Source organism: Monodelphis domestica, chromosome 8 (genome assembly GCF_027887165.1).
Source record: "Monodelphis domestica isolate mMonDom1 chromosome 8, mMonDom1.pri, whole genome shotgun sequence".
Taxonomy (NCBI): Eukaryota; Metazoa; Chordata; class Mammalia; order Didelphimorphia; family Didelphidae; genus Monodelphis; species Monodelphis domestica.
The window spans coordinates 60,078,892-60,099,904 of NC_077234.1; the positions used below are offsets into that span (position 1 = coordinate 60,078,892).

The 21,013-nt window shown below is 36.6% G+C and overlaps 1 protein-coding gene across 2 annotated transcripts in view; it reads left to right on the forward strand.

Annotated features, from left to right (window-relative positions):
- The first annotated feature begins 784 nt into the window (after window positions 1–784).
- The window catches only part of SPHKAP (SPHK1 interactor, AKAP domain containing), a 165,130-nt gene continuing 144,901 nt past the window's right edge, over window positions 785–21,013 (forward strand). The window contains exon 1 of one of the 2 annotated variants that reach the window (XM_007502146.3): window positions 785–1,522. In XM_007502146.3, the coding sequence (XP_007502208.1) occupies window positions 1,491–1,522 (32 nt within the window). In that variant the 5' untranslated portion in view covers window positions 785–1,490. The remainder of the gene's footprint in view (window positions 1,523–21,013) is intronic. The other variant, XM_007502145.3, reaches the window with a different exon arrangement.

Consider the following 21,013-nt stretch of genomic DNA (forward strand, 5'->3'; position numbering starts at 1 on the left):
GGCTCAACATTTTTTTAGAAAGTACCAATCCCTTTAACTCTATGGAATTAACAATCCCTTCTTCTCTACACTCATCTGTCTTTGGATTGGTTTTGGGATGTGTTACTGTTTTGTGAAGTGGTTAATTCAAAAATGAAAACTAAAAACAAAGGCAAAGAGATAAAGGAGAAACATATTGTCGTGCATGAATTCTTAGAGGTTGAAATAATGGATGCTATCACTGATAATTATCAATCAATCAATGAATCACCAAGTATTTATTTAGTACCTACTCTGTTCCAGGTACTAGGCATTGTGAATACAAAGATAATGAAAGTCACTACCCTCAAGGACTTACATCCCATGGAAATAGAGGGACATATACACATATAAACATAAAATATATTCCAGGCAATTTCGAAAGGAGAAACATTTAAGAAGAGCTTTGAAGAAAAGTAGATGTTGGATATGCTAAAGTATTATGTTTTATTCCTTTGTTAATGAAATAAGAGCAAGGGCAGGAGTCTCTCAAGATGCTACCTGCTCACAGTAGCTATTATAAAAATCTTTCTGCAGGAAAGGTTTGTCATTTTTATAGAAAGGCATTGAAGCATACAAATGGGGTATCATAGAGTCTATTATCTCTTTAAAAAGGTCTCCGAATTGCATCATCTTGCCCTTTTCAAGTATTCATTTTTATCTTATAGTCTAAAGTTATCAACTACCCAATAATTACTTGCAAACATGAACACTCCAGCAGGAAATAGACAAGATCCAGATGGACATCTCTAAGAAACAGATAACCAATCAATAGAGGCTGGAGAAAGCAAAGGTGGTTACAAAATAAAGCCCAGTACTCAAGAATAAAACCGAAAACATTCCTTTAGATGGCAGGCAAAGAAAATTCCGAAGGGGAGAGAAGAGAATGATGTATGAAAAGTCAATATACATAAATATTGGTGGGAGTGCGAGAGTGAAATAAAGGGGAAGGGGAAATTATTTAAGGTGTTAAGTTAAGGGTTCGTGTGCAGGAGTGGGAGAGAAAAAGAATAGAGAGCAAGGGAGAAAAGGAGAAAGACGAGGAAAGGTGGGAAGGACTGTGACCATTTGTGATAGGGAGTACAGGAAGGGCCTATGACAGGAGAATAGGGGATTGCTGGAAAATGACAAGCTTCTGTGACTAGAGAGAGAGGACTGGACAGGGAAGAAAAACACACACACACACACACACGCACGCACACACACCACGCAACACACACAACCCTGCGAGTCAGCAAGAGCTTGTGGGAGGAGAAGATAATCAGAGGGAGGGATTTGGAGATGAGTATGGGATCCGTAACATTGTGAGCAGCTGGGCTGAGAGCAGCACAGAGCTCCTGGAGAGCCATGGGAGGAGGACAGCCTCTTGCTTTCTGGCGGCTTCTCTCCACCTCTCCCCTGACACCGCCATCCAAGTGAAGGATTCATCGTCCTCTGCCGGCACTCTTCCCCGCCTCCCTTTTCTCCCTACGATGGCTGGCAATTCCCTCCTGACAGTTCCAAGGTAGGATCCTTATCCCCTTGCGGTTGGGGTTCCCCAACTCTTTTCCGCATCTTCCGCCTCGGGTGTAAACTTGTCCAGGGAGCGGGGAAAGGGACGTTCACTCTCTCCCTGCTTGCGGTTCTTTCGCATTATTGGTGCACTTGGTAAGGGTGGAAACTGCAGCTACCGATACTTTTAGCTAAGTTCAACTCTGGCTGAGCTATTCCGCCATTCAGGGTTTGGGGGTTTTGCTGATATTATTGCCTTCAACTCCGTAACACAGGTAGGTGCTCTCCCTGGGAGAGGCGGTGTCTGAAAATCCTCCAGGTGGCGAAGGTTCGGCGGGGCTTTGGAGTTTGAATGGCTTATATTTACTTCCCGAAGAACAGTGACAAGGGCCTGGGAAGCCCCCGAATTGGGGCAGCAGAGAGACCAACCTGACTGAAATGGTTAGGGGTGATGGAAGAAACCAGGAGTAAAGGGAGACCAGGGTAATTGGGAGGGAGAGGGAGAGAGAGAGACCTGTGATAGTCTCGGTCCCCTCCACCACCACCCACGCCCATTATATTGGCACCTTTACCCATTTGGGGCCAGGGAAGTTGGCTTCTGCCACAGAGTATAAAGGGTGCCAGTGGGCCAAGGGCAAAAGGGTCCTGGGTCTCCTCTGTTAAACCTCCTGGGTTTAACTGGGTACCTCTCCAAACACCAGAACAGAAATCTCCTTTTAGACGTTATCTTCCACCTCACCCCCACCCCACAGACTAAAGAATACTGTCTGTAGGTTCCTAAAAACTGGGTTCGAATCCCACTTTGGACACTAAGTTGCTTAACTTTCGGCAAATTAGCCACACTCCCTGAGCTTTCGTTTCCTGGATTGTAAAATGTAGAGGCTGGACAGAGGATAGCTTTGAACTTGGAGTCAGTCAGGGAGACTTGAATTCAAATCCTGTTTAGCCCTAAGACCTTGAGCAAATAACAACCTCAATGAGGCTCCATTTCCTCATATGTAAAACAGGAATAATATAAGCACTTTCTTCTCAGGTTTATTATGTGGATATGAGATAACATGTGAAGAGTTTTGCAAATCAACTCTATACAAATATTATTGTTGTTGTTATTACTTTTTGACCCATAATCTCACCAATAAATAAAACCACAGATACCAAGTCTCACCACCACCACCCTTCTGTCAGTGACGCCCAAATTTCACCTGCAATTGGGTGGGCTCTTGGGTCCTATAAGCTTTAGCAGGGAGGGGGATAGTGTGTGTAAATGCTGAGCATCAGCCATAGTTTCCTCCTCCCCTTTCCTCCCCTTCCTTCCTTACCAGCCTCCCCTCCCACCCCATCCCCAGATGCACTAGCCCTCCCCTGCTTGTTCAGACTCATTGCGTGCATGCTCTGCCCTGTGGTTCTCTCCCAGTCAGCCCCTGTCCAGCGCTGGCGCCCTCAAGGATCTCTGGCTGCATTGTCCAGCCAGGGCACCGCGGCACGTGGGGCTGAGTGACGGATGCTCCGGTGTGCAGAGGAAGGAGAGCAGAATCACACCGTCAAACCGGATAGGAGAAACCGTAATACTACTGATCTCCACCCCCTCAGCCCCACCTCCCTTAAGAAGATTGGGGTTCTATGGAGTTGTGGGCCAATGCAAACCTCTCACACACACCCTTTCCCAGCAGAAGCCAAAGTCAGTTTCTGTTGGGGCAGTTCAGCCTTTCCTGGGTATATTTTGAGAATAGAATTTTCTTTGGTTTAAATAAGGAATAGAGGGAGAAGAGATTTGCAGGTTGATGCATGTGGCTGGGACTCATGTCATACCCACCCTGCAAAAGCAGAGGCTTGGGCTAATTTGAGGTGTTGGGTGATGCAGAACAGGGTAGAGTGAGTCCTTTTAACAGCTATCAGGACCTTAAATATGTAATTAAATTCCCCAAAGAACAGTGATCCTGATATCCACTTTCATTTCCTTTTTAACTCTACTACAATTGTGGGAATAAGGAAGGTTTCTAGAACCTTGTAGAGGAATGACACCTATGACTTCTACTCACCTGCAATGAATTTTTTTGCATTTTATAAGACTTTTTAAAATTGTCTTATTTCTATTGCTTTTGAATTTGTTTTTTACTTCACTTTTTTTTTAAAAGACAGATTTACTCCTTTGGAGAAATGGGGGATCAACCCATGGAATTAAAAGGGATAAAGGGGAGAAACTTCTCTTGTGCCCTACCAGTAAGAATCTCCAAGTAGGTCTGTTTTATTTTTAGTTTTTTTGTGACAACAATAAGGTAATTGATTTTTTTTTTAGTGTGACACCACACTGCTAATACTCTAGGCAAAGGGTATTCTGAAGGTGAGATTAGATGGTAGACATAGTTATTTCTGTTAAAAGGAAACATATAAGACTGAAAAAAACCAGGGTAGTAGGATCAAGGTTGGATTAAAAGCACTTTCAATAATTCACGGATCACTTGATTTTGTCAGAACAATCCTGGTTTAATCCAGGCTATCTTGGTATATGAGAATCAAATTTGTTTGAGGACCAAGCTGGATTAAACCAAGATTGTTCTGGCAATTAGGACATGTTTCTAAAATAATGAAAATGCCCTTTTATGCCAAAACACAACCTGTGGTTGAGATTTTTGTAGCTGGTCTAAAAATTATTTTGGCAAAGCCACCAGACTGCAGTGGAAGCAGACACAGTGTATCATGTACAAATGCAATGAGAGTTTTCAAAGATTATTGACAACTACAATAAATCACACCTATTGCCTTCAAGGAATGATTATTCCCAAGATACAGCTTCTTTCTACTTATCACTTAGAAAGACTTTCTATTTAAAATAAAACGAAACAAACTTAAGTTGACTGCCATAAGTTGACTTACTCCAATTATTCTACAAATTATAACCTTAAAAAAAAAAAATATATATATATATATATATATATATATATATATATATATATATATATATATATTAGCATGTGCTCCTATTTTGGAATCAAAATATTTTGATTCAAATCCTGACTCTGTGGTCCTAACCAAGACATTTCGCTTCAGTGGTCTTTAGTTTCCTCATCTATAAAATGAAGTTTTCGGACTAACTAAACTCTTCCTTAACATAGTGATCCTCTAATAGTATTTCCTGCTGGAAACCTGAATGGGAATCATCTGATTTGTTGTGAAAATGTTAATCATTAAAAGCAAGGTAGAAAAAGATGGTATTGAAAAACAAAATTCTCATTTCTTCAATATGTCTGTTCATTTTGTTATGAAATTTCAATTAAAAACTCGTTTTTCAAGGTCTACCATAATAGAAACATTGACAATCATTGAATAAGTTTTGTATAAATACAATCTCAAATAGGTAACTCAGTAACAAATTAAGGCAAAATTAAGTTAGCAATTTTAAAATTCCATATGTGAATTTTTATATTAAGAATTAGAAAACAATTGAAAACATCTATGTTTTTATGCACTTTAAATAACAGGAAAATAAAAGAATATGGCGTCCAAAATAATACATGACCATTAAAACAAGCCACCTTTTTTCTTTAACCATTAAAATGTCCCATACACTAACAGAAATTCATTCATAAAATATATTCAAGGAAAATGTACATATTATGTATAATCATAATTATGTAATATTTACTATATAATTAAGCAATCATTTATATTGGTAGTTTTTTTTTTTACTAAAAATAATATGAATAATTACTCTGGACAAAAGGTCTTGTTTGATATGTCTTTCTGGATTTGGAGTCTGACCTGGAAGATCAATGAGAAACCAAACTAGTTTCATCCTGTTATTTTAAATAAGAGGCACCTAAGACCCAATGAAAGAAAGTGACTGGCCAAAGATCATACTGATTATAAGTTTCCCAGGCAAGATTCTAACTTGACTGCTACAGAGCAAGCATTCTTTCCAATAGTGTGGCCCAAAGTCCCCCTACATTCCTTAGAAGAAATTATGAATAAAAAAGACTTTGGATATGCTCTTACTTTAATAAATAATACTTTTTCTTAAATGTAGGGGGCAACTAGGGGGCTCAGTGGATTGAGTTAGATCTAGAGATGGGAGGTCCTGGGTTCAGATGTGGCCTTAAACATTTCCTGGCTGTGTGACCCTAGGCAAGTCACCCATTGCCTAGCCCTTTCTGTTCCTCTGCCTTGGAACCAACATGCAGTATTGATTCTCAGATGGAAGGAAAGGGTTTCAAAAACCCTATAAAACTTGAATTTTCTATGAGGAAGAAATACTTGAACAAAAAGAAATCTTAAGATGTGAATTTTAACATGGATTAATTTTTATTTAGCCACTAAACTCTAAGCCAGATTCTTTCCTGGAAAACAAGTAAAATGAACTAAAATAAAGGCTTAACTAGACTACTAAGAGAATGCAGTATCTATAGGTGCTTCCATGCTCTGGTTAGTTGGGAGCAGAGCAGATATTTCTGTTTCAAGTATCTGAAAAAAAATCTCTAAATCACCTTAGTCTGACCTCCATCCTTGGCAACTAACTTGGTATCTACGCATTGTGGGAACCTAACTGAGCATTTCTTTAATGACTAGGGATCTTGCAATGCTACATTTCAGGGTCATTTCTTTGATCATCAGATTTCATTGTACATGGAGTACAAGTACGATAGATTAGAATGAATTGTACTGACCTCAAGGCATACCAAAGTTGGCCCTTTTTTCTTTCTTTTTTCTTTCTTTTTTGTTTCCAATATCTTACTACTAGGAATATTGCCTGCTACCAGGGAGGCTGAGGCTAGCAGATCTCTTAAGCTTGGAAGTAGGAAGCTGGGCTGCAGTAGGTGCTGCAGATGGGTATACTGACTCATTTTCATATCAAGAAGTAGGGAGAATAAGGATGGAAGGGTGTCTTGCCTAATAGGTATTAGAAAGGTAACAGGCTAAAGCTTCATTAGTGATCAGTGGTGGGATCCAGTCCCTGAGTATCCCAGCCTGAGAAAAATAGGAAAACGTAATCCTTAAAAAAATTAATTGCCTTTGCTTTCATAATTTGTCTTTTCCCCAAAGTGTAGTATGAGGGAAAAACAAGCAAACAAATAAAAACCCTCAGACTGGTTGGATGGTTCCAGTTATTTGAGTTCTGGCTAAGCAACATTTGATTATACTTTCAAAAGCTTCAGAGTATGGAATGTTTTACATGGGGGCACATTTACATAAGTATCCCCTAGAAACTTTTATACCCACCAAAAAATGATGGTTTTTTTAAAGTCCTTTGAGTGATTATTTTTCTATTTTTGCATTATATTATACCTCAGTAAAACTACACTCATTTGCAGTGAGTATTTCTTTTTTCAGTAGAGATTATGTGGTTTACATAGTAAATGGAGAAACAGACCCAGAATGTTTTAGATCTGGAAGAAAATGTAGAGATCGACCATTCAGTGAACCTCCTTGTTTTAAAACTGAACAGAAATTTTCTTAGAGGAATAAAGTGTTTTCCAAGGTCACTCAGGTAATAATACTCAGTAATAGATCCAGAACTAAAACCAAGGTCTTTTGTTCACTGTTGTGAGCTCCTTCCATTGTGCCACACTCCCTTCAGTGATATAGATCAATCCATCCAGGCTTGTGGGACTTTTAGCCATATCTCCCCATAACTCTTCCACTGGAGGTTTACCCAACATCTTGATCTCCCTCTTCTACATCTCATCAGTGGAAGGATAACAATGGAATATAAGGGCTGGATAATACTTATCCCTCAACCTCTAACTTATTAAATTATTACAGAATTTAGTATCATTTTACTTGAATTCATGAGTTTTTTATAGATATGTATTAACTAGCTAAAGGTGAGTAGGGTGTGAAAATAAATGTTTTATAAGCAAATAGCCATCATTTCCATTAAAAGTGAGAATTTCATGAAAATTCTCACTAATGCATTGGTGCAGTCAGAACACAGGAGACAGGTTTTAAATGAATAACATCAGAGGTGCTTCATCTTTTAGTGTGTCCTCGACCCCTTTGGCAATCTGGTAAAGTCTGTGGACTGCTTTCCCTGAATTATGCCATCTAATGCATAAAATAAAACATCACAAAGGAGAGCAATTGTGTTGAAAAAGTTTTCAATATGTGTGTGTGTGTGTGTTTTTAAATCAGAGACCTGAGGTTAAAAGTCCAGGGCTAGCTAAATGACAACATGAAACAAATAGACCTTCTTCTTTTGCAACTAGCTAAAATGGAATAGGTTGTTCTCTGTGTGAGGAAATAATTTGATATCTTAACCTTAAAAGAGACTAGGAACAGCTTTGCAAGGAATCCTGCATCATAAAGTTTTTATCTTCTGTTTACGTCTTTCCATGACAAACTAAAATATAGCAAATGGTGTGTATATTTCTTCCTAGTTTCCTAAAATACCAAGAATTAATTTATCTTAGCATATTTTTAAAAATACTTCCCAAATGTCTAACAATGTCTTACATACAGTAGAAAGTATTTCTTTTGGTTTGACATAATCTGACTCTGAGCACCAATTTATTTGAAATTTTAAATTAAAAAAAATTCTTACATCCCTTAGGAAATAGAGTACATGAAATTTGGGTCACTTTTCCAGTTTATTTGGTCCATGCTTGACTATCTTGCTAGTATTTCATTAAAGCAGATCAAAATATATAATTTAAATTAATAAAGTCTTCATTTTAATACACATCATCACAATTTTTTATGTCATCAGCAAGATCAATGAAGAAATGTGGTTGATTCTCCATTGAAGGAATAGAATTGCAGAGAATATATAATTATCTTGTACATATTGAAGGTGGTCTCTCAAAAAATGGCATTGATAGATATCTAATAAGAGCTTTACTGTATGAACTCAGTTTTTGGTTACTTGGGGGAAAGGGAGATCAAGATTTGACATAAATAGATAATCGATTCTTTTTTTTTAAGAAAAAATGTACTTTATGATGAGCTGCTGGGATATGGGCAACATATAGGGAGATAGCTCATTTCGATGCCATTATTTACAGAAGATCCTGTAAAAATTCTGTAATTTAGGCAAACGTTGGGAATATGAGGGAGAAATAGCTATCTGATTTAGTCTTAAATTTGTTGTTTAGTCATTTCTAGCCATGTCTGATTCTTTGTGGCTCCATTTGGAGTTTACTTGGCAGAGAGACAGGAGTAGTTTGCCATTTCTTTCTCTAGCTCATTCTACAGAAGAGAAAATGGAGTCAACAAAGTTAAATGACTTGCCCCCGGTTGCACAGCTAATAATTGTCTGGGGCTAGATTAAAACACAGGTCTTCCTGACTTTAGTACTAGTATTCTATGTACTGGGCCACCTAGCTACAGATAGTTAGATAATATTGAGGAAAGAGTATAATAGCACATTATATGAGCACCTCTTTTCAAGCAGTCTTCATCACTATTAATGTAGATATGACAAGATAAGATCATACATGAGAAGACTATTAAATGTGATCAAGGAAGTCAGTGAAAAAAAAGAAGTTCTCTGTAGCATACCTTTGTTCCAAAACAACAACAAAATCATCTTAAATCCTGGAGAGAGGGGTAGAAAAGGGATAGGAGATAAAACTGAAAGACTGACCCTATTCCAAGTCCAGAACTTCTCCAAATAATTTGTTCTAAACATGCATTGGAAGAAATCCAAGAGGTCAGTTATATTAACACTTCAGATATTAAATTTTACTGGTCTCTCATTTGGGTAGGAATCGGAATTTAGTGGCAACATAAATGACAAATACAATTTCTTTATGGGAATGGGAATATGGAGACTTTTTAATTCTTGCGTCACCTATATGAAATAATGTTGACTTTGTCTAACAAAGGTCACTAATTACAACTACTAATACAGAATATTTACATATAATATCAGCTTTTATTTTTTAGATTTGCATTGTATGTTTGTGTTGTACCACTGTTTGATTAAGTGATCATTCAATTGGCTAGATTAAAAATTGTTTAGGTTTGGAAAACTTGTGAAACTGACAGGCTAACAACAATAATATTGGAACACATCTTATGTTTTGCAGAATAACATTTCAAAAAATGCTGAAATTCCCTGCTCCCTACATCTACAGTTTTCATTATCAAGAGATATTACAGGAAGTTGCAAATTCAATAAATATTTAGAGATCAATTTTTGCTAGAAACTCCTAGGCATCTTTTATTGTCAACATCATTAAATATTTACTGAACCAAATGATTCATGTTGCTTATTTATGAGATCTTGTTTAAATAAGAGTTGAAAATTGACATTCAGATTTATTTAGTATCTTGTAGACTAACAACATAAGCCTTCACTTTAATGGTTTTTTCCAAACTATATGGATTAAAAATATTAAAGACATTTTGCTAAAATGGTCATAGATATTTCATGGAATTATTTTTTGCTCTATTAAAGGATGCTAGTGAAGAAAATCTCAATCCTATTTATTTTACTCTTGTATAATCATGAGGCTGATTATATCCCTTCTAATTATAATGGAGGAAATAATAATAACCAGGATTTATATATCACTTCAAGACTTGGAAGTTTTACAAATAAGACCTTATTTAATCTTCATAATCACCCTGGGAGATAGATGCTATAATTGTTTCTGCTTTGCAAATAAGAAAGTTATGGCAGATAGTGATCAAGTCTCTTACCTGGGGTCACATGGTTAGCAAACCTCTGAGGCCATATTTGAAATTTGAGCCGAATTTCAGCACTCCATCTCTTGAACCATCTAGCTTCCTAAGAAAGGCAACTCTGAGGAAAGCTCAAGATGGCCCAAAAGTTCAACAAATAAATCATCAAAATAGAAGTTAGATGGCCCACTAGATAAAGCACTGAGCTTGGAATCAGGAAGACTCACCTTATGAGTTCAAATCTAGCTTCAGGCACTTACCAGCTATGTGATGCTGGGCAAGTTACTTAATCCTGTTTGCCTCAGTTTCCTCATATGTAAAATGAGCTGGAGAAGGAAATAGTAAATTGCTCCAGGATCTTTGGCAAGAAAACCCTAAATGGAGTCATAAAAGTCATACATGACTGAAATGACTAGACAACAACAACAATAAATATTTCTAGGAGAATGTCTTTATAAGGCTAGTATTGGGGACAGGACTAAAGATTACTATAACAAATTTCTTTTGCATATGGTTAGATTGTCAAGGGTATGACCTGACCTACCTGAATCTTCAAAATAACAAAGAAGATTTACTCATACTTTCTGGATTTTCCTTACTAACAGTCAATCAATAAACATTTATTATATGTTTATGTATATAAAACATAAACATTAATTATCTAATATGTGCCAAGCATTGTGCTAATCTCTAGACCATCATGTTCCCAGACTTATCCTGTAGGCATTTAATATATTTTTGTTAAATATTATAAGCAGTCTAAAAAGAAGGAAGAATACCCAATTTGGATTCTGTAGACTATGATTTGGATCCCAGTACAGGTATTTCCTATTTGGATGAGCTCTGGGTATCAGTTTCTTTAGCCACAAAAGGAGAGGTTTGATTTATACAACCTCTTGAAATTCCTTCCACCTCTAAATATAGTGTCCTATGAATGAATGAGAGAAAATTAAGAACTAGTATCCTGTCCATGTGAGGATACTAAAAATTATTTTGATCACATAAATGTTTTTAAGAGGATTTTTTTAAAGAAAGGTCATCTCAATGGCATCAAACAAAGCCCTCAGTGAATAACGATTAGTCCTAGAATGATGATCTATTTTACTTATTTTGCTTCCTTTGTAAGCAGATAGTTCTAACTTAAGTAATTATAATTGATTCAGAACTAAGACTCCCATTGACTTTGATTGTTTCAAGGTTCTATAACTCTTTCCACAGAAAAAGTGCTCTTTAAATATGGCTTAAAGGATAACCATTTGTTTGGAAATAATAATAATTGAAATAAATAGAGCCTAAGAATCACACAACTCTTTTGATTTTCAGAATACCATAGTGGAATAAATAGATCTTCTATATTAGCCCACTTTGTAGGGAAGAAACTGAGATGTATAGAGCCAAAATGACACGTATGATTGGAGGGTTAATTTGTGCTGGGGTTAGAACTTAAACACATCTTCTGACTCCAAAATTAGGGGGTTTTCTACTCTATCTTCTGTCATAGAATTATTATCTAATATTTCTTTTTTTTTAAAACCCTTACCTTCTGCCTTGGTATTGGTTCCAAGGCAGAAGAGTGGTAAGAGCTAGGCAATGGGGGTCAAGTGACTTGCCCAGGGTCACACAGCTGGGAAGTGTCTGAGCTAATATTTATTCTGTAAAATATTATCCCTTTAAGATCCTTTTCACTTTAAACCATTTAGTGCTAGAAAGGTCAGGAAAAAAAGTTTGTTTAAAAGGAAAAGAATAAAAGGATATAAGATATTGCCATTCTTGTAGGAATTTTGATGGCTAGAAGAAAAATGCATCTGAAAACTGATTATATGGATGTTATTTGAGGAATTTAGAGACATAAAATGAACTGTGGCATAAATATAAAGGCTTAAATCACATTATGAAAGATTTATAATAATTCCTCATTTGTATTAGGAAGATTTAATGATTTAAAGGGACAAATGAAGAACTTTTATTTATTATAAACTGGGAAATATAAATATGAAAAAAGTTCCAAGTACATAAACTGAATTTTTGGATCACTCTGAGGACTTAAGAGCTATAAAGCATCATGGTCCTTTAGTTCATGTGCAAGTAACTGTTTTATAATTTCAAGTAAACTATGAAAAAAGTGAGAGAATATATAAATATTTGGAGACTGATTTTAAGACATTATTCCTTAAGGGAAATTTAGTGAGCTATTATATTTTAAGTGAAAGTGAGAGCCAGGTTTTTTTTTTATTTCAGCTATTGAAGTAAATATAGGAAGTGGAATAGAGATAAGAGTGGATAAAGAATGTGAGGATGAAGAATGAAGAATATTAGGAGAGAAAGTGTGAATCAATTCAACCATTTTGGAGAGCAATTTAGAATTATTCCTAGAGAGTTATAAAACTGTACTATACCCTCCTAACCAGCAATAACATTGTTGGGTCCATTTCTCAAGAAGATCAGAAAAGAAGGAAAAGAACCTATATTTCCAGGATATTTAGAGCATCTCTCTTTGTGGTGGCAAAAAACTGTAAAATGTTGGGATATTCTTCAATTGAGGAGTGGCTGAACAAAATGAGGTATATGATTGTGATGAAATACTACTCTTCCATAAGAAATGATGAGCGGATTACTTTTTTAAAACTCAGAAAAACCTACATGAAGTAATGAAGAATGAAATTAGTAGAAATAAGAGAACATTGTATATAACTATAGAAGTAATATTTGAAGAATAACTTGTGAATGTCCTCCTCCAAAAAATAAACTGTAAAAGAGAAACATAAAAGATATAATCCATATATACATATGTTTTTGTTAGGTGATGCCTTTTATGGTTTGGGGAAGGGAGGGAGAGGTTCAGATATCTGAAAATAAATTCTATTAAATAAATACAAATATAAATAAAATTAATGTCAAAAGAAAAAAGGAGAGAAAAACAGGAGGTTGCCCAAATTAGCTTTGTTGGAGTTGTCTATAGGGACAAGCAGCAGGAATAGTCAATAATTTGAAAAACAAAACAAAACAAAACTCTTGCTCATTATTCTTCATTGGCTGAAAAAAGACCGTAGTTAAAGTTATTTTCCTTCAGCTGCCCCTAAGAGCTTAAAAGAGGTAAAGTCTTTAAATTGAGAAGCAAATGAAGAAAAAGGAAAGATAGGTATCACACTTGCCTAACTGGATGAGAAATAGCTGATCTTATTTCCCCCCAAATCAAGCTGTGAGCATTGTTCTGATTGGACCCCATAAAATCCTGGTGGGTGATTAGCTAGCTAATCTTTTAGGCATAGTCCAGGGAAAGTAAGACTGATGAGTTTTGAAATTCTGTAACTTAAAAGGAACTACTATTGAAATTAACAGCAAGACTTTCTAAATGTCTTTTTAAGGGTTATTTTAAGTAGAAAGATCTTGCAAATGCTATCTTAGAGTAGAGAAGAGCCAACTAAATCTGACTACTGCTTATTTTTGTAAAGTCTGGTGAGATAAGAATGTTTTTTACATTTTTAAATATTTTTTAAAAACATGAAAATTTTCTTAGCTCATTGTCTATACAAAACCTTGTACCTTTTAGGTCACTGTTTGTCAACTTTGGTATAGAATATAGAAGAGAAGACGTGGCCAGTAGAAGGGTGATGAAAATTAACAGAGAGGCAATTCCTCGAGAATTGTTTTATGTAGTTCAGATATTTCTAAATGGACAATGATATCGAAATGATATCTAAACTCACTTTAAACCAGAGTTATGAGTTACTTCAAGCATATAGATTTTTCTACAATATATACTTAACTAATGGGTTCCCATAAATGTGCATCCATTTTATCCCAGAAGTACTGAGTGTATCAATGGGAGTGTAACTTGGCTTTATGTGTAGATTGTGTCATATTTCTTATTTCTGTTCTTAACTTTGAATGCCTGCATCTTTTGCCCTATTGTTAAATTGATGGTTCTTTTTTTTATATACATAAGTATGAACAGAAACTGTTGAAAAACAAGTTTCCACTGACAAATCAATTATACCAACAACAATATTAAAATTCTGCATTTGCATAGAATACTAGAATCATATTCTCACAACACTGTAAAGCAGAAAAAAAGATATTATTTTTCTCATTTGTCCAATGAGGAGAATAAAAATCAAGGGAGGTGAGTGACTTGATCATGGTCACTCAGCTAAAAATATCAAGACCACAATTTGAAATCCAGTCCTTTTTATCAGGTAATAGGCTGCCCCTTTTCAGCATGATATGTTATAGTTTTTGTTTTGTTTTGTTTTTTTTTCCAGAGCTTACTACATACTTGGTGGTAGCTTAACATCATGAATAATTTTTTCAATAATTTATATTTATATTGGTGGTCCATCTTTAAGTTGTTAAACAAATGATCTACACAATTTTGGGTTGAGATTAGAGGGAACATTTCATTTAAGAATAATATTTCATGGCAGCTAGGTAACTTGATGAATGGATAGCACCAGACCTGGAAATGGGAGGATCTAGCCTCAGATAAATTTAACCTCATATACTTCTTAGCTGTGTGACCCTGGGTGTGTCACTTGTCCCTGTTTGCCTACCCCTTACCCTTCTTCTTAGAGTTGTCACTAGGAAAGAAAATAAAGATTTTTTAAAAAGTGAATTTTCTCAAATGAAAGCCTAAATCTTATATACTGTGCTCATTGCTGATTCATACAACTCAAAATAGCCTGAATTTTTTTTAATTTTAAATAAATTTCTGAATGAATCGGCTTGAAAAGTATAATTAAAAGGACATATATTCCTTAGTTCTAAAATTAACCACAGGTAAGTGACCTAACCTGGCAGTCAGTTATACCCACAGCTTTAGTTCTTCAGGATGTGAAAAGAAATGTTGACTTCACCAGTTACACTATTTAGAGAAGAAGCTGAGATTTTTAGCATGAATCACACTCTACAAGAAGTCACTGAGCAATCAACACAGCTCTTCCAAGGGAGGAAGCTGTTTACTAATGGACATAACATTTAACACTTGGAAGTCATGTCTGTTCTATCAAGAAAAGGGATGAAGCTGAAATATCCATGCTCTATGATCAAATATTCTCACTGCAATTGTTTGGGAGAATGCATCTGTTTTTTGTGAGATTTCAAAAACTTGGTTATGTGACTGAGAGACAGAAAAGGAGGACATAAAATTATATTCATAAACCAAAGCAAAGCCTTGGGAGTCAGTGAAGAAATGTGGTACTATACAGTATATTCTATGACCTGATTTTTTTTACCAGTTAATCCAGGTATTGACTGATTCATATTTCCTCCAGGTGTCAATTCAAATCCCTATTTATTTTTCTCCATATGTCTATTAATTCTAATTTTTCTAAGATTTCATTCACTTCTTTTACCTCTTTCTTATTTATTTTTTTATTTGATTTATCTAAATTTGATAATGGTTGGTTTAAGTCTCCCACTAGTATGGTTTTATTGTCTATTTCTTCCTTCAATTCTCCTAGTTTCTCCATTAGAAATTTGGGTGCTATATTATTTGGTGCATACATATTGATTAATGATATTTCCTCATTGTCTAGAGTCCCTTTTAACAAAATATAATTACCTTCCCTATCCCTTTTGATCAGGTCTATTTTTGCATTGGCTTTATCAGATATCATGATTACCACTCCTGCCTTCTTTCTATCTGTTGAAGCCCAGAAGGTCTTACTCCATCCTTTAATTCTGACCTTGTGGGTGTCAACCCGCCTCATGTGTGTTTCTTGAAGACAACATATGGTAGGGTTTTGGATTCTAATCCATTCAGCTATTCGTCTACGTTTTATGGGTGAGTTCATCCCATTCACGTTCAAAGTTATGATTGTCATTTGTGGACTCCCTGGCATTTTGATTGCCTTCCCTAATTCTAACCTTTTCTTCTTCGGCTCTACCTTTTAGTCCAGTGATTTACTTTGAATCAGTCCCCCTTGTCCCCTCCCTTGATGTTTCCCTTTTTAGTCCCTCCCTTTTTGTTCCCTCCCCCTCCCCCCTCTCTTTCCCTCCCTTTTTGTTCTCCCTCTCCCCCTCCCCCCCTTGGTTTTCCCTTCTCCTTACCCTTGTTGGGTAAGATAGAATTCAAGATCCCAATGGATCTGGATGTTTTTCCCTCTCAGAGTTGATTTCCCTGAGATTGAGGTTTAAGTAACCCCCCCCCCTCTTCCTCTCCTTCTTATAGGAGTTTTCTTCCCCTCCCCTTCCCCTGTGAATCTTTGTGTGAGAACCATTATTCTATTTGGTCTTTCTTTACCCCCTATTTATACATTACATTTTCCCCACATGTTAGTATACATAGGTTGATATAAATGTAGTCCTTATAGAAGAGAGTTTGAGTAAAAGAAGATAACATTTTTCCCCTTTCCTTAATATTTACCTTTTCAGGTATTCCTTGCTCTTTGATTTTCGGTATCAAACTTTCCACAGAGCTCTGGTCTTTTCTTTGCAAAAAGTTGGAAGTCTTCTATTTTGTTGAATGCCCATACTTTCCCTTGGAAGTATATAGTCAGTTTTGCTGGGTAGCTGATTCTTGGTTGGAGACCCAGCTCTCTTGCCTTTCTGAAGATCATGTTCCATGCCTTACGATCATTCAGCGTAGAACTTGCAAGGTCTTGTGTGACCCTGATTGGCATTCCTTTATATCTAAATTGTCTTTTTCTGGCTTCCTGTAGGATTTTTTCTTTTGTTTGATAGCTTTGGAATTTGGCAATTACATTCCTGGGAGTTGTCTTTTGGGGGTTTAGTGTAGAAGGTGTTCTGTGAGCTCTGTCAGTGGCTGTATTGCCCCCTTGTTCTAGAATCTCTGGGCAATTTTCTTTGATTATATCTTGTATCACCATGTCCAGTTTGGTGTTTATTTCTGGCTTTTCTGGGAGTCCAATTATTCTTAAATTTTCTCTTCTCCCCCTGTTTTCCAGATCTATCACCTTGTCGGTGAGATATTTTATGTTCTCTTCTAATTTCTTGGTGTTTTGGCTTTGCTTTATTAGTTCTTGCTTTAAAGCCTGGTTTTCTTTTACAGTTTGGTCAAACTGGTTTTGTAGATGCGTGAATTTCTTTTGCATCATTTCCCACTTTTCCTCCCAGAGGGCTTCCATCTTTTTGGTCCTTTCTGATTCAAATTCTTCATGTGTTTGTGGAGAGTTTCTATTTCCTTTGGAAGATTTTGGAGAATTTTCTTGTATATCTTCTTCTATCTGCTCTGTATTTTGTATTTTGGCTCCATAGAATGTGTCCAAAGTCGCCCCTTTCTTCTTATTTTTCTTGGTATTTTGGGGCTTCTGTGCTTCTGTGGAGTTTGTCATCTCTGAACGTGGAGGATTGGCTTTTCTTGTCTTTGTCTGGTGATCAGAGGCTTTAGTCCTGGGCAGATGTTGGTTCTATGAGCGTTCCCTGGGTTAAACTGAATATGCCTCACTGGAACTGGAATGGAAGGGTTGGACCACGAGGCCACACTCTCCCCCTGGCTCGATTTCCGGAAGTTGCCTTCAGAATCCCTGGCCGTGAGGCTGTTTCGTCGGCCTGCGGGGGGATGGGCTGCCGCTTCCCCAAGCTCCGAGAGCACAGACTTTCACTGAGACTTGGATAGCAGGATCCAGCCAGTGAGGCTGTCTTGCCCGCCCTGAGGGTTGCTGTTGTTTTGACCAGCTCTCTGCAGCGGAGGCCCCAGGCAGTAACTTTCACCCGGACCGACCAGCTCTTTGCAGCGGAAGCCCCAGGCAGTAACTTTCACCCGGACTGGGACTTGGGTAGAAGACCCTGAGGGTTGTTGTTCCTCAGACCCTGCTCTCTGAGCCCTGCGCGCGGCTGCCGCTTCCGGGAGCCTTGGACTCTGCGCTCCTACCCCTGAGGTCCGAGGGATCTCGGGTTCTGGTTTTTAAGGGGAGCCGTACCTTTTGAACCAGGTCCAGGTCCAGGAGGAGGGTTCCCAGGGTCTGTGCTGTTGATCGTTTTGAATTTCGGCGCCTTAGGAGCTTCTAGTTTGAGATCGGTGGGGAAGGGTTTTCCGGAGATCTGAACTTCAGCTTTCTCTAAGCCGCCATCTTAACCGGAAGTCCGTCAATTCAAATCAACAACCATTCATTAAGCACCTACTTTGTGCTGGGTATCAAGTTAGGAACTGAGAATCCAAAGACAAAAATAATAGCAGTCCTTGCCTTTAGAGAGCTTACAGTCTTCTGACTGAACAGGTATTGATAGTTCTGCTGGCAGGCCCTTATCATTATAGCTGAAACTTAGGGCCTTTTCCTTCAGCCTTTTTTTTTCTGTATATTTTTTTCTGCATATTTCTTTTCCTACAGTCTCCCAAAGCCAATGGGTTAAACTAGATTATCATTGAGATCTCTTTCCACATGAAAATTTTGTGATTCTATGTGCAATATAAAATGGAAAATGAAATGTAACAATAAAATGAAAAGTAATAAATAATAATGTAATAATAAAAATGTAAATAATAATGGAATTGGGGTGGTTGTGAATAATTTGACAACTGTCCCTAGAAAGTAGATTTTAGACCCTAGTGTATATTGGTCTATATGGTAAAGAATAAAACTGAAAACTTTTAGCGAATTCTTTTGACTAAGTCTCAAAAGTCCTATTTTTCCTAGGTTGAATAAATAAGATTTTTTAAAAGAAGGAAGTTGTTTTAAAAAAAGGATAAAAGACATCAAGTTTTAAATAGTGCTTCTATATTAAACCATACAATCATTAGGCTCCTGCAGAATTGCAGGAGACACATGTAGAAATGCCAGAAAAACCTCTGAATGTCAAACCTTACAAGGTTATTCATGTCTGAAAAGCTTGTGAAAGGTCAAGGAATATTTAACAGGATGGACAGCGCACAAAGCAAAGAGAAGAGTGAAGCATTTATCTGGTGAATTTAATCAATGCAAAAAACCAAATGGGCTCATTGATTTAAAAATTCTCTTTCCATATTTTCTATGCCTGTATCATCCCTTATAAGTTATGTCTGGTGTAGGCCTAGGTGTTATCTCTATTTTATAGATTTTATATAAAGAGAATCTTATATATTATTGCTCCCCAGTAAATATTTTCAAATGATTATCTACCACCAAAACTCTATTCCTCATCCTCATGGAAGCTATGAAAGTGGCACACCAGCTCTGGTTAACTATTTTGAGATGAGAAGACTTTGTGGGGGGAGGGTTATATATGTATATTGTCCAAGAACTTGTCTAAGTTTTTTTTAATTTATTTTCATCATGGACTAAATAATTATTTACAAATATGATCACTGCCATCCACAAAGAAAGTTCAGAAATGGAGGTGGTATATGAAACCAAGAATACACTTCATGTAGCTCCTAAGTTCAGAAAATATCTTCATTAGACTGCCTCTGAAGTATTTAATATTTGACCAGAGAAATTTTTAAAGATTACCAAGTTATTGACATTGTATGTGATCTGCATCTGTGTAGTAAGAGCCCAAATGGATAGGATTACAGGCACTTAAAGTATTTCGGTACCTTTCACATCCATTTGTCAGTGGCCCCTCTTCTTTCTACCTCTAGTTTAGTCATCTTCAGCTTCTTCACTGCTTCAGCTGATTCTCATGGCAACAGGCTAAAATAATACTAGTATCTGCTAGTGGGCAAAAAACAAACAAACAAACAAACCCATTTTCCTACACACACTAATTTCCATGATGTACAAACCAACTAGAAATGGAAAAAAGAAAAGGAAAGTATATTCAATTGCTCATCACAACAGCTGCTTCATATGCATTAGACAGTGTCTGATTTCTTTATAGTTGTGTCTAGAGCACATTAAAATATTTGGATGATTCTGGCAATCATCTGGATGTTTTCTGAGCATGATGCCAAATATGAAGATATTTGGAAACATCCATTTGTTCTTTGGCATCGTGTGGGCAAAATTTTAGGTTATAGGAACAAAGGCCAATATTGTCCTTCGTTATTTGTCCAGTGTGTTTTCTGTTCATTCTAGTTTCCCTTTATTTAGCAATCATTTAGGAAGTATATCCCATTAATTGAAAAAAAAATCCTTGATGATCATACTTGCAGGGTAGCATGAACCTATTTGTAGAAATACGCCATAAAGAAATGAGATGTGTATGTGTCAATCTGAATTGATAAGAGGTTTCACACTATAGAATAAAAACTCTTTCTATACATTCAACAAATAGTAAAACTATGCCAAATATAATATTCCATTGAAGCTATCAACCATACACTATCTCCATGGGAACTGTATCAGCAGAGTCTTGAAAAATCCAGCAGCTAGATTAGAATGCCCTGCTGCTGTGTTGGTGGAGCAGAAAGGTTGTAAAAAGATCATTTTAGAGGTCAAAAGACCTTTATAGGTCTTTATACAATCCATTTATACCATTCAATCCCTTTATTTTTTAGAGAAAAACAAGCCTTAAAAATAGGAAGTGGCTGGCTCCAAGTCACCATTTAGACAGAGCCAGAACCATAATTAATTAAAAAAAATGAGAACAGTTGAGTAAATTCCTCACTTTAATCCTAATTTTCATTTCATTTCCTTTTCCATTCTGTATAGGTCAATACTTCAGGTTCATGCCTGAGATGTTTTGAAATTATAGTTCATGCATAAAAGTGAGGTTCTAAGATATTAAAGAGTCTAGGGCCCCCAAATAGAAGTTGTCAGTCACATTTCCATAGCCCCGTAACTATGTCTGGAGATCCCTCTGGTATGGTCAATAAAAAAGCTCCTTTGCCAGTTGTGCATGCATGGAGACAAGGTAAGGCTTCATGTGTTGGATATGTCAAGCATGCCACATGCAACTGAGACTGTTGACACATTTCAACCATGGCTTTTCTCTAAGTTGTTAAACTTCCTTCTCTGACCACTCACAAATATGACCAGTGATGAGGCCACTTCCTTTAAGAAATACA